Source organism: Trichechus manatus, unplaced genomic scaffold (genome assembly GCF_000243295.1).
Source record: "Trichechus manatus latirostris isolate Lorelei unplaced genomic scaffold, TriManLat1.0 scaffold00071, whole genome shotgun sequence".
Classification (NCBI taxonomy): domain Eukaryota; kingdom Metazoa; phylum Chordata; class Mammalia; order Sirenia; family Trichechidae; genus Trichechus; species Trichechus manatus.
This window is the reverse complement of record NW_004444007.1, coordinates 7,935,407-7,948,931: the sequence shown is the minus strand read 5'-3', so window position 1 is coordinate 7,948,931 and position 13,525 is coordinate 7,935,407. Positions and strand designations below refer to the sequence as shown.

Genomic DNA, 13,525 nt, shown 5'->3' with positions numbered 1-13,525 from the left:
TCCAAGTTCGAGAAGGGAGAGTGTTGACGTGTCGTAGGGTTGTTAACCAATGTCATAAAACAATATGTGTACTGACTGTTTAGTGAGAAACTTTGTTCTGTAAACCTTCATCTAAAGTACAATTAAAAAATATATATATACATATATAAACTAGTAAGATGATGAATAAGCCAGGGCTACAGTAAATACTGTAGGTTCCTGGGTGGGGCATATGATTTGTGCTTGACTACTAAACTAAAAGTTAGCATTTCGAACCCACCCAGTGGGACCCTGGAAGAAAGGGCGTGGCTATCTGCTTTGGTAACGATTAACCCATTGCCGTTGAGTTGATTCCCACTCATAGTGACCCTGTAGGACAGAGCAGAACTGTGCCATAGGTTCCAGGGCTGTAATCTTTACGGAAGCAGACTGCCATGTGTTTCTTCCCCATCTGTAAAGATTACAGGCAAGAAAACCCTATGGAGCAGTTCTACTCTGTAACACATAGGGTTGCCATGGGTCAGGATAGATGGGACAGCAAAGGGCTTGTGTTTTTTTGTTTGTTTGTTTATAACCAAAGCCCAAACCAAACCCACTGCCATTGAGTCAATTCCAACTCCTAGCTACCCTATAGGACAGAGTAGAACTGCCCCGTGGAGCCCTGGCGGCGCAGTGGTTAAGAGCTTGGCTACTAACCAAAAGGTCGGCAGTTCGAGTCTACCAGCTGCTCCTTGGAAACCCTATGGGGCCGTTCTACTCTGTCCTATAGGGTCACTATGAGTCAAAACTGACTCAAAGGCAATGGGTCCAAGTACCGGTAAATGCCTCATAAGGTTTCCCAGGCTGTAAATCTTTATGGAAGCCGACTGCCACATCTTTCTCCTGGGGAGTGACTGGTGGGTTCGAAAAGCTGTGCTGCTTTTACCACTGTGCCACCAGGGTTCCTCTGTTTGTTTACAGTAAATATTAAATAAATGTTAGCTTCTCTCTTATTCACATATATCTGTGACTTTAGTAATAATACTGTCCTGCTCAGAGTTAACCTTAAATGAGTGAGAAGGTGAACATACAAATCAGAGAATAAAAGAGAGGGCCGTGTGTGTGGGGAGTGGTGGGTGACATTAAGTGATATTTTATTTTATATCTAAAAGATATCTAAACAGCCAGTTGAATCTATGAAATATTCGTATTTTTTAAAATGTTTACCTCAAATTTCATTTTTAAATATCTCGGTTGTATTTTAATCTTATGGGCTCTAATATACTTTTAGATTAATTTTTTAATACCTTGCTACTCAAAATGTAGGCCAAGGACCAGCACCACAGGTATCCCCAGGGAGCTTGTTAGAAATGCAGAATCTCAGGCCCCAAACCAGACTTACTGTGTTGAAGTCTGCATTTTAATAAGGTTCCTAGGTAATATGTACACGCAATGACATTTGAGAAGAGCTGTTTTAACAGATCATACACTCTCTCAAGTTAATGTCTGTGTGGTTTCTGCTCTATCTACATACCAGGTATAGTATTTAAGCACTAGGCTTTTAGAATAAACTAAATAACACGCTGAAAGGTTTTTCTTCACTTCTTGCGTCTTTCATTCTTAGGTCTAGAATCACAAGTATAAAAAAGAAATAAAGAAACCAAACTCCTCAGCCTTCCATTAAGTTGGCCTCACCCATTAAAGATTTAATTACTGAGGGGAGGAAGAAAACCAACAACAATACGTAGCTTTGCTTCCTGAAACAAGAAGACAAAACATCTTTTAAGAACTGAAACTTTAAATTGATAGGGACTGCACAGTTTAAAAGTCTGCTGATTTTCTGAAGCCACCTTTCTAATAACCTTTCCCTCGTGCAGTAAATGTGGTAATCTATTACAAATTTCTCTAGCATTCGAGTAAGATTGAAATGTTTTTCAGAGAGATATTTACAACCTCATAGAAATTTCTCCTCTTTCTTTCTATTAAAAGGGGCGGGGGGGATGGCTATAATTGAGAAAATAACCAAGGACCACTGGTGGCGCAATGGTTAAGAGCTAGGCTATTAACCAAAAAGTCGGCAATTCAAATCCACCAGCTGCTCCTTGGACACCATACGGGGCTGTTCTACTCCATCCTACAGAGTCACTATGAGTCAGAATCGACTCAATGGCAACGGGTTACTGTGGCTGATGTACCACTCTTAACTCTTGTTCCTGTGAAGGGACCACTATGATCACTTGAAAACGACATGCTGGAGTGCGTCTGAATGTTTTATTTACCAAATCTTTTGGGAGAAATTAGCTGGCCTTTTAATTAACTATCCATCTTCCAATAATATATTCCTAATTGACAGCCAACAAATTTAGCTCACTAAAATAAAAAAAAATTAAAAAAAAACCAAACCCGTTGCCGTCGAGTCGATTCCGACTCATAGTGACCCTACAGGACAGAGTAGAACTGCCCCATAGAGTTTCCAAAGAGCACCTGGTGGATTTGAACTGCTGACCTTTTGGTTAGCAGCTGTAGCATTTAACCGCTACACCACCAGGGTTTCCACTAAAAGAATATGGACCATAAAATGCTGTATATGATTTTTTTTTTTAACCCTCTTTATTAAGCAAACACAGAGTTGTGTTATAATATACGTGATTAGCAGAACTAGGATCTTCAGAGAAGGTCGAACTGAAACGTGTACCGGAGAGAGTTAGACGAGATGGTTTTACCTGCTGGGTCCCTGACTGGTTCCCACTGCAAGTCATTTTCTTTTTCCCTGATCCATCCACAAAGTCCATGGTCAAAATTACAACTGTGTATCAGAATACCTACAAGGAAATGACCAGAAGGATGAGTAAATCACAAACCCAACAAATAACAAAAGAAATGAATTTGGGAGCCAGAGGTATCTGTACAAGGGTTCTCCCTGCCCATGTTTCACTATCCCAGCAGAATGTCTTTCCATGAGATCAGAGGGAAGTTACAGGAATCCCCTCTCAGCACAATTGTGCATGCATGCTCATCTGTAAAAACAGAACATGCAAGCTTTGTCAAACTGTGACCTTGTCACCTCGTCACTTATACATGGTGATGGCCTCACAGGTCAAGGGCTGCTTTGATATATTTTCAAAAAAAGAAGAGAATGATGATTCATAATTATTTTTACCCAAGTGATTTAACTACAAGGGAAACCAATGTCCTGTTTACAAAAAAAAATGTAGAATTTTCCCAGATATAACCAGTCAATCTACAATTTAAAAGCTATTTTCATGAAATGGAGGGTAACAATTTCCTTATAATGGGACTAAAAATATAAGTGTCTACCTGGATCATCCTTTGCTTCATCATCTGCACTGATTCCTTTTTCTATTTCAAAAATTTCAAACAAGTCATTTGAAGGCTGCCGTGGAACTGCAAGAAAGAAAAAAAAAAATTTTTTTTAATGAGGTAAGGAAGCACTACCTTTAACAAGGGGCAGAGGAAAATGGCCTAAGCATTTTACTCCTCTGACAGAATCCAAAATATTTAATTATATTTTATATGAAGATTCATGAAGTTTGCTCTGCAGGGATTTATACTGTAACATTTACCTGGGTACAATTAAAAATAAAAAGATTTTTAAACGTTTTTAAAATTCAACATAAAACTAAATAAAAAGTCCGCATCTGAAAAACACATGTTAAAAGAGCTACTAATTTCTAACAAAATATTCATCTCTATGAAATTCTAAAGTTCATCTCTAAAATTCATCTCTGGAAAAGATGCATTGTTATGAATTCTCAATTAAAGCTGTTTTAACTAAAACTACCTACAATTACAGTGAATGGTTTGGTTTTTTTAACAACAGAATTGACTCTCCACAAATGAACTCTGTAATATATATTTCTTATCATCTAAGCAGGTTCCGTGGCTCCTTTAAGAACAAATCCAAACTTCTTTAACAGCATTCACAGTGCACCCCACCAAAATACACAGTACTATCCAAACATGCCATTCATTTTCACATCTCTCACCCCCGTTCCCCAGCTTGGGATGCTCTTGTTCCTGCTAATTAACCAGCCAAACTTCCCCTCTTCGCTCAAGGCCCAGCGTTAAATATCACTGCCTCTGAGAAAACCTGGATGCTCCAGACAATTAAATTCCACCCCCTTGTACTTCAACAGCTCATGTTTGCATACCTCTATTACAGTCTTTCATAAAGAATTGCAGCTATTTACACACATAAGTGTCTGTCCCTCTGCTAGTCTCTGAGGTTCTGGAGGGCATCCATCATGTCTTATACATGTGGCCTTTCCAGGGCTTGACCTGGTGACAGGCACGCAATAGCTGTTTATTGAATGAATACAAACGTCTTATCCAAAACTTAAGTACTTCATCAACCCTTTTCCTCAAATAAGTGGAACAGAGCTTAAGAATCCACTTTTAGAAAATTATTGTATTTAAAATATTTATTTATTCATTCAATCGATGTATATTTGATTGCCAACCACATGCCAAGTACTGTATTAAGCCCCAGGATGAACGGAGTGAACAAGATCAACAAGGACGCGCCCCTCAGAGAGAAGACATTCTAATGGGAGAGGGAGACATTAAACAAGTAGATAAGTGAGCATTACAACTCTAGATTGTGATAAGGGCTAGGAAGGAAAAACAAAAAAATGAACAAAAACAGATGATGTCATGGAGAATAACCGGGTTGGAAAGGGGGTGTGGGAATATTGGTGGGGTTGAAGGGAATACTTGGCCAAATTCCAGAGAAGACTCCCTTCTCTTTGCCAGAACTTAAATTAATTAGACAGGGAGTAAAAGATGAACTCAGAACACTAAGAAGCAGACATCATTCAAGAGTTGTTTTTTCAACAATATTCCTATTATTTTTAATAAAGATTTCTTTTTAAGTAACAACCCCATTAATGCTTAGCTTACTGTTTCTGAAGTCTTCCTTTTTTTTTTTTCAGAAGTCCAAACAGTGAAGCTCCCTTTCCTCCTCACTTTATGCACTGCCATTTACCTAACTTGAGAGGGACAGCAGAAAAGAAGCTGGTCCATAGACAAGCTGTTAGGGACACGACCTGAAGACCTGACCGCTAGTGCCCTGGTGGTGAGACAACCAGCTTCTCTCTCTTATACCCCAAATGACTGACAGCACAACAGCCCATTCAGCTTTTCTTTCCTCATTTGGAGCTCTGAGAGGGGGCTGCCATATTCTTTACTAGAAATATCACAAAGTTGTAGGCAAGCATGTTTCATTTCTCATGACATAAAGAAAATTATAAAAACTCTACAGAACAATCCATGCTTTTCTTCTCTTCCCTTGTGATGAATACAAATTATCTCCAGAGTGGAATCACTCAAATCTTGCAGTACCATATTCTTGAGGCATTATAACAGTCTCTCAAACCCCCTTTTTTTCCCAGATGAAGGACTGGCAAATGGTAAATAGAGTCTTGGTCTAGAGGGGCAGGATCATACAAAGGTTTCCTGGCACAGGGGAAGGGAGCATTTTATAAAGGAAAATCAAGAAGGTCCTCTCTGACTACCAACATTTAAACTAAGACTTGGAGAACATAGAACATGCCAAGCAAAAAATGAAGTGTTGAGGTGAAGAAAGATGGAGCGTTTCAAGCAGCAAGTACAGAGAAAGTGCTCGAATGTTTAAAAATGAGGAAGGACTTCACAGTGGCTGGAGGGCACTGGGAAATGGAGAGTGACATGGGAGATGGTTTTAGAGAAAGGAAGGGTCTAGATTACACATTTGGCGAATGGCAAACAAAACAACTGGTCATCTAACAATCTGCAAGCCTCAGATGGTTCATAAGTATGTTTTAGGCACTTGCAGCTGATGATCGTACATATCTACAATCCATTGAGGAAAATGTCAAGGGAATTTAAAGACCTGAAATGCTCAGCAACGATTAGTTCTTACAATGCTGTGTGCTCTACTTTGTATAACATTGTCAAGTTATTTAACTACTTCTCCTTCCTCACCCATACCAGAACGGATTGCTCAGCGCCTCCCACTGACGTGTCAAGAAAAGGCACACTACTCTGGTATACTACTCCGTTTATGCAAAAATACTAAGTGAAATAAGTAGTGGGCAGAATCATTCATGCAGTGTGATCTCAACTATTTACAAAACAAACAAACAAAAAGCTGAGCTAGAAAAACATGTAAAAAGAAATATACCAACATGCTGATAATGGTAGTCTCCGAGTATTGGAAATGAAAGCGATGTTTTCTCATTCATTGGTTTGTTTTGTCTTTTATATTCTAGTTTTTAAAAGATGGTCTATTGTAAGAAAGAATTCCTATTATGGAAAGAAATCTTACCTAAAAAGGAAAAGAGCTTTCTGTCAAAGCACATAGACTTATCCCAATGCCATAGCAAGTTATTTGTATTTTGATTGCTCAAAGAGAACACTGAAGAGAGTCTTGATAAACCCACTGCCTTTGAGTCGACTGAGTGACCCTACAGGACAGAGAGTAGAACTGCCCCATAGGTTCCAAGGCTGTAAATCTTTACAGAAGCAGACTGCCACATCTTTCTCCCACAGAGCAGCTGATGGGTTTGAGCCGCTGACCTTTTGGTTAGCAGCTGAGCCCTTTTAACCACTGCGCCACCAGGGCTCCTTAGAGTCTTGATACCTAGTGTTAAATGCAAGACTATGAAATTGAAATGATTTGGTGAAATGCAAGCATTTTCTTTGACCTAATGAAGCCATTTGAGTCAATGTAACCAAATAACCAAACGTGTTGCTGTCGAGTCAATTCCGACTCATAGCAACCCTACAGGACAGGGTAGAATGGCCCTACAGGGTTTCCAAGGAGCAGCTGGTGGATTCGAACCGCTAACCTTTTGGTTAGCAGCCGAGCTCTTAACTGCTGTGCCACCAGGGCGCCTTAATCAATGTACTAAATGTTAATTAAAATAAATGACTAGCATTGCCTGAAAATAGAAGTATAACTAGGACACTGACACACGATTTTTCTAATTATTCTTCCCTGCTTCATACTTGGGCTAACATTCAATATGAGAATATCACATATTTAATAAAAACACGTACATACCTGATATTTTCTGTAATTAGGTCATTAATTCTTAGAATGGTATAATTTTAAATACTAAAAAAAGAATTACGAGAAATGGTAACAATACAATTCTTCCATCATTTGTCCATTCATCCATCCTCCCTCCCTCCCATACAGCTACTCATTTATGCAATCAGTCAAGAGATAATTAATGAGCATCAACCAGGCATGGGCACTGGGCTAAGCGCTTGTGAGGAAATGAACAGAACTACTCCTGCCTTCATGTGACCTACATTCTAGAGGTGAAGACAGACACCTAATAATTTCCCTGAGTAATAAGTCCTTTAAGGAAAAGTAGAGGATGTGGCTCAGCAGTTAAAGCACTCAGCTGCTAACAGAAAGGTCAGCGGTTTGAACCCCCTAGTAGCTCCACAGAAGAAAGATGTGGCAGTCTGCCTCTGGAAAGATTTACAGCCTTGGAAACCCTACGGAGCAGTTTTACTCTGTCCTACAGGGTCGCTATGAGACGCAATGGCAGTGGGTGTTTTGTTTAGAGGACGCTAAGCATGAGGGTTGGGGGAGGAGGAGTAGCTAAGCTAACCTGAGGAAGACGGCTGTTATAAAAATCTCTGAGAAGTGACGCTTACACCAGGACACGAAGGATAAGTTACTGTGAGCTGGGGCACTAGGGAATGAAATAGTGTGGAACAAATACATCAGTACAATTGGAGAGCTTATGGGGGAAGGGCAGGGCACATGAAGAATCCACCACAGGTAACCGGAGACGTAGGCAGACTGTGCAGGGCCTTTTCAGGCCCTGTAGATATTTTAGACTCTATCCTGGTGAAAACTGGAAGCCTCTGAAGGATTTGAACAGAGGAGTGCAAGATCAGGATTGCATGTTAAAAATCACCCTTTGTCTGTAGCAAGGAGAATGAACAGGAAGGAGGTGGGAGTAGGTGTCCCAGGCCAATTTCAACCAAAATTAACACAAACTAGAGAATGTTTATATATTCTTTAAAAGATTTATTTCATAAAAAAATTTTCTTCCACGGGTCAATGTTTTAACCACCAAAAAATATTTCTTACCATTGCTTTGTATAATCTTCTGCATAAATTGAAAGTAAAGGGGATATACTGTTACCGTTACTGAAGCAAACAGACAAAAGGATAAAAATGTTGTTGGATTGGGGTTAGGGACACCGTATTATTTCATATTGGCTGTGAAGCCCTGGAGCCAGAGGGAAGAATTAGACACACAAATAAGCAGAACATTTCTTATAAGAAATCCTGGCCCAGAATTTTCTATGACACACGTTTCCCAGTGATGTGATAATATTAATATATAACCTGCACTCATAAATGAGGTTTCCCAAATAATCAACTGTATTTTTACCCAAAATGCATTCAGAGTAAGCACAGAGATGTGAATGTAAATATTATCATATATACCTTCCTCTGCCAGACTTCTTGCAAAGAGTAGCTATAACAAAACGTAAGCACTGTTTATTAAACTTAGGTTCGCAAGGTCTGTTTCTGTCCTAAAATGGCTCCCATAACATTGCCCAGGCCAGTTCTGGCATCTGTTGTCAGACTAAAGATTAAAGATAACAGTATCTTACATTCTATGCTTAAGGGCTTAGTTCATTGAAGAAAACGGTACATAACTTTCCTAATATTTTGAAAGCTCTTTCTGGTGGCAGAACCCAGAGGTTTTTAGAGACTAAAGATTAGAGGGTGGAAATGAGTAACAGTTTTATGAGCGCTCTCTCTCCTCTCTCTGTGTCGCTAACTTTCACTCTCACTCCATCTCTCCAGATGCAGAACAGACACATTATAGCTTTACATGACCACAGAGAAGAAAGGAAAAGGACTAGACTTGAGCTTCTGCAATTTCCTTACCCACAGTAGAGAAAATTCTTAGCCATCTATTGATTACTAGCAAAAAAAAAAAGGAGGTGGGGGGTTGGGCTCCACAGAGACAACCACTTGTTTTCTAAAGGCTTCATCCCATAGAAAGAATGAACAAAGTTCAAAAAGACACCTTTGGGCTGAGAGTAAAGAGCAGAAATGAAAAAAAAAAAAGAAAAGAAAGAAATATCTGGTAAAAGGTGAAGCACAAACACAGCTACTCAGTATTGAGACCGATTTTTGTGACATGCCTATTTCTCCTTTTTTGTATTGTACCTTTAATAAAGTTTCAGAACAGCTCTGGAGCACTGTCTGGAGCAACCCAGGATGACAGAATATCTCAAAGGTGGTCCTTTTCTAAACATGATCTTACAGATCATAACATGACCTCTGCAGATTAGGAGAACACTTGACAGTTATGCTGTCTTTCCCTCTTCTAAGCCAAAGAAAACTGTGAAGGTTAGGCTCTATCAGAACCAAGTCCTACAGAACAGAATGCACAGGGTAAGCGGGCTCTCCAACAGGTCTGCTTGGACTCAGTGCAGTGCACACATCTGCTGGGGGGAGAGTTGAAGCCCACCAGCTATAGGGGACAGGTGTCAATGGACTCAGGCCAAAATAATCTATTTAAAGGAAGAAACAGAGCTTTTATTTCTGATATTCATCAGACCTGTTACATAAGGTTTCCATCTACATTCCCCTCTGAAGACTGCTGCCACTCTCTGCACAGTAAGGAACCCGAGGTGATCTGTCTCTATTTTAACATCTGAACTGTTCAACTAGGTACTATAAACACCTTAGCAAAACATGTATTCCAATTATTTAGTAATAAATAAAGGATATACGAAATAACCAGATTTCTATTTTCATTTTCTTATGTAATAGCTCTCACTTGCAAATCAATTTGTTTCAAAAGGATCTGACTGGCAAAAATAAAAGTAAAACTCAAATGAACCATAATAAAAAGCATCAGAAAAATATAAACTCAGAACTAGAACACAAAATACAGCTGTCTTTTTATAAGGTTTAAGGAGGGAATGCTATTACCGTACAAATGAATTCAACAACAATGGTAGTAATAATAGCTAATATGTACTGTGATGTGCCAAGCACTATGGGAAGATTTGCATGCACTCTCTCATCCAATTCTCACAACCACCCAATGAGGCGTATAATATTAGTATCCCCAACTCACAGATGAGGAAACAAAAGCATAAGAAAACTTAATAACATGCCCCAAATCAAACAGGGCTGTGAGCACGGTCCTGTTAATATAACTCTATAATATTGTCATTTTCAAAACAAATGTTCATATAATATTTTAAAAATCAGATTTCTGACTTTGGTCTCATTCACCAAGAGCTCAATTTGTACTTTCTGGAGAAACCTTTTTTTTTTTTTTTCACCTTTACCAGCCACCATAGGATCCAGTTAAAACATAAATCAAAAATCTTGAAAATGTTCAGAATTCACTGCACCAGATCCTGACCTGTAAGCAGTGATAACTCACTCCTTCAAAACATGAGCAGAAATTTAATCTTCAGGGAGATGTCACACATCTTCTCAGGGTCTCTCCAGGCCTCACTATTTACTAGAAAGCAAACTAGTTTGAGGACAATCTTTTAACTCATCACCACACAGCATCAGAATGAGACAATCTTTCTAGGACTGAGAACAATGTGACCACACCTGTCACAGACTCTATACAATCTGCAGAAGGGTAATGAGGGAAAGAATCTTGGGACGGCATGCAGCAATCAGAAAAAGGAAACAATTTTCTTCCTACCGCTTGGGACTTGAAAGTTCAACACATTCTCGTGTTCTATAATTAATACAGCAACAATGATCTGGTTCTCTGATATGGGGGCTCAAAAGAGTCCCTGATAAGTATTACATTATATTCTATAATCTTGATTCTGTAATGCCTTTCCTCTTTGCACTACAGGACTCAGGTGGACACACGCCTAGGCACAATTGCTACATTTTAAACAATCTAAAATAAAAATTAAAAACCTATTGCCATCAAGTCAGTTTTGACTCATGGTGCCCCTACAGGGCAGAGCAGAACTGCAGCATAGGGTTTCCAAGGAGCGGGAGGTGGATTTGAACTGCTGACCTTTTGGTTAGCAGCCAAGTTCTTAACCACTGCACCACCAGGGCTCCTTAAACAGTCTACATCTGCCTAACTCTGTCTCCAACTAAGTCACGGTTCTGCTGGGTTGGAGCTGTCCATTACGGTTTAGAGAGCCCTGCTACTCAAAACGCGGTCTGCAGAGCAGCAGCATTACCCCAGTGTTCGCTGGACATGCAGAATCTCAGGCTCCACTTCAGACCTACTGAATCACTGTCTGCATTTTAACAAGAGTTCATGTGATTTATGCACACATAAAAGACTGAGAAATACTTCCCTAGAAAGTTGGAGTTAGTAAACGCGTTACAGAAATTAGGAATCTACATCTTAAATAAGCACCCCAGGTTATTCTGGTTCATAAGAGCTTCTGGAAACATTTTGAAAAGTAAAATCTGCTTTCTGGTCCAAGTGATATATTCCTTGAAGTAACCTGACTACCCCAGCTAAATCTGCATATACTTGACATAATTTGTTAAGAATATTTTGAGAGGTTAAAAATATGTTAATAAAATCTTCAATGAATTTTTAAAAATAAGTATGTTTTAAATAAAATTAACATGATTAAGAATTGGAATCTCCTCAGGTACTTTTTCAAAATATACAACTCCATCTACTAGTGGGGAAAGTGGGATGTTATTACCACTGCCCCCTTCTCCTAAGGAATTACTGCTATAATGAATTACTCTTAGCAATGATAGCAAGGATGGAAAGATTAAAAATCACTGCATGAGGATATCAAAAAACAATGAAAATCACCCAAAATATCATAAACTGGATATATCCATGGTTACTGTTTTAGTTTTTTTTCTTCCAGACTTATATACCTGTAGACATATGTATACAAATATTTTATACCTAATAGGAGTGATACAGAATAGACAGTTTTGTGTCGTCTTTTTCTTAACACTTTTACAACATGGGTATTTTGCAAAAAACATTATTAGTAGATACATAATATCTCACTGTATTGCTAGAGTGGAAGGCATATCCCCCCCAACTTATTTTACTTTAGTGCCTGCATAAAGTTCTTTTATTTTCGCTGCTCCAGAGGCAGCTCCTACCTGCTCAGACATCAGGCTTAAGTAAAGACTTCTATCTTTGTAGCTCAGACCTTAACTTTTTAGCAATCCTCTCTGTCGTCCATACAGACATTCCACCACTTCGACATCTACTTTTCTTCTCTACGGTTACCCAGCATCTTTCTGCCCTCCCCTATTCCCCACATCCCCTCACTAGAATATTCCCTGAGTCCAAGACCAATCTATTAGTCTCAGAAACCATGCGAATAAGCTAACCAGAGAGGACTGCTGGACTTTGTGGAGAGTATGTCTCCACCATTCAGTCCATCTTAGCCTGAAGGTTGTTACACTGAAGTCAGATCCCACTGAACTCTAATCCCATGATTAATTCTGTTTGGGAAATGATGCATATTATATGCCTCTTCTAGAGATTTGCAATGGCCATTAGCACATTATTGAGAAGTTCTGCAGTTAACAAACCTGTTTAAGTTGGCTACTCCTAGGATTTCTCAAAGTTATTGGACTTCAGAACTTTTTTAGGCAAACAATTGCATAATATCCCAGAAAACTAATGTTCTCTTTAGGAAGCAGTGGTCTGCCCCAGTAGTGACAGAGCAAGAGTTTCATGCTATATTAGAGAACTTCAGTGTTGCTCAAATAACGCCTATAGGGCTAGCCCTGCAAATATATCTATTAATATTTCTATTCATAACAACCTAAGAAATTTAGGGTCCCAAAGTTGTTGTTGTTGTTAGCTGCTGTCAAGTTGGCCTCCGACTCACGGGAACCCCATGTGCAACTAAACAAAAAGCTGCCAGGTCCTGCGCGACCCCCGTGATCAGTTACGGATCAAACTGTTGTGATCCATAGAGTTGTCACTGGCTGATTTTTGGAAGACAGATCACTAAGCCTTTCTTCCTAGTCCAACTTAGTCTGGAAGCTCTGCTGAAACCAGTTCAACACAGTAACACTCAAACCTCCGCTGACAGAGTAAGTTATTAACAACAACAAAAATTAGCTTAATATTTTCACATCATATATGAAATATTATTTCCTTGATCATATACTATTTAAATTTTCCGTTATCATGATCATTCGTTGTGTTCCTTGAGTACATAAAATATGGGCTCTGGAAACAATGATCAACTGTGTCCATCACCCCTGAGGACCTGACAATATTAAAGATGTGTAAACAATAGTTTCATGAATTTAGGTTAAATATAAAAAACAGAAGGATGGGAGGGGAAATATTAAATACTAAATAGACAATAGATAAGTGGTAACTTTGGTGAAGGGTAAGATAGTACATGACACTGGGGAAGCCAGCACAACTTGTCCAAGGCAAGGTCACGGAAGCTCCATAGACACGTCCAAACTCCCTGAGGCACTGAATTGCTGGGCAGAGGGCTGTGGGGACCATGGTCTTGGGGAACATCTAGCTCAACTGGCATAACACAGTTTATAAAGACAATGTTCTACATT

At 39.2% G+C, this 13,525-nt stretch overlaps 1 protein-coding gene across 6 annotated transcripts in view; it reads right to left on the bottom strand.

The window, feature by feature from the left end:
* Positions 1-13,525, bottom strand: part of NPNT (nephronectin) — an 80,217-nt gene that overhangs the window by 12,325 nt on the left and 54,367 nt on the right. For 4 of the 6 annotated variants that reach the window (XM_004380208.1, XM_004380209.1, XM_004380211.1 and 1 more), the window contains 2 exons: positions 3,277-3,363; positions 2,682-2,780 (listed from right to left, as the gene is read on the bottom strand). In XM_004380208.1, the coding sequence (XP_004380265.1) occupies positions 2,682-2,780; positions 3,277-3,363 (186 nt within the window). The remainder of the gene's footprint in view (positions 1-2,681; positions 2,781-3,276; positions 3,364-13,525) is intronic. The other 2 variants (XM_004380212.1, XM_004380210.2) reach the window with 1 other exon arrangement.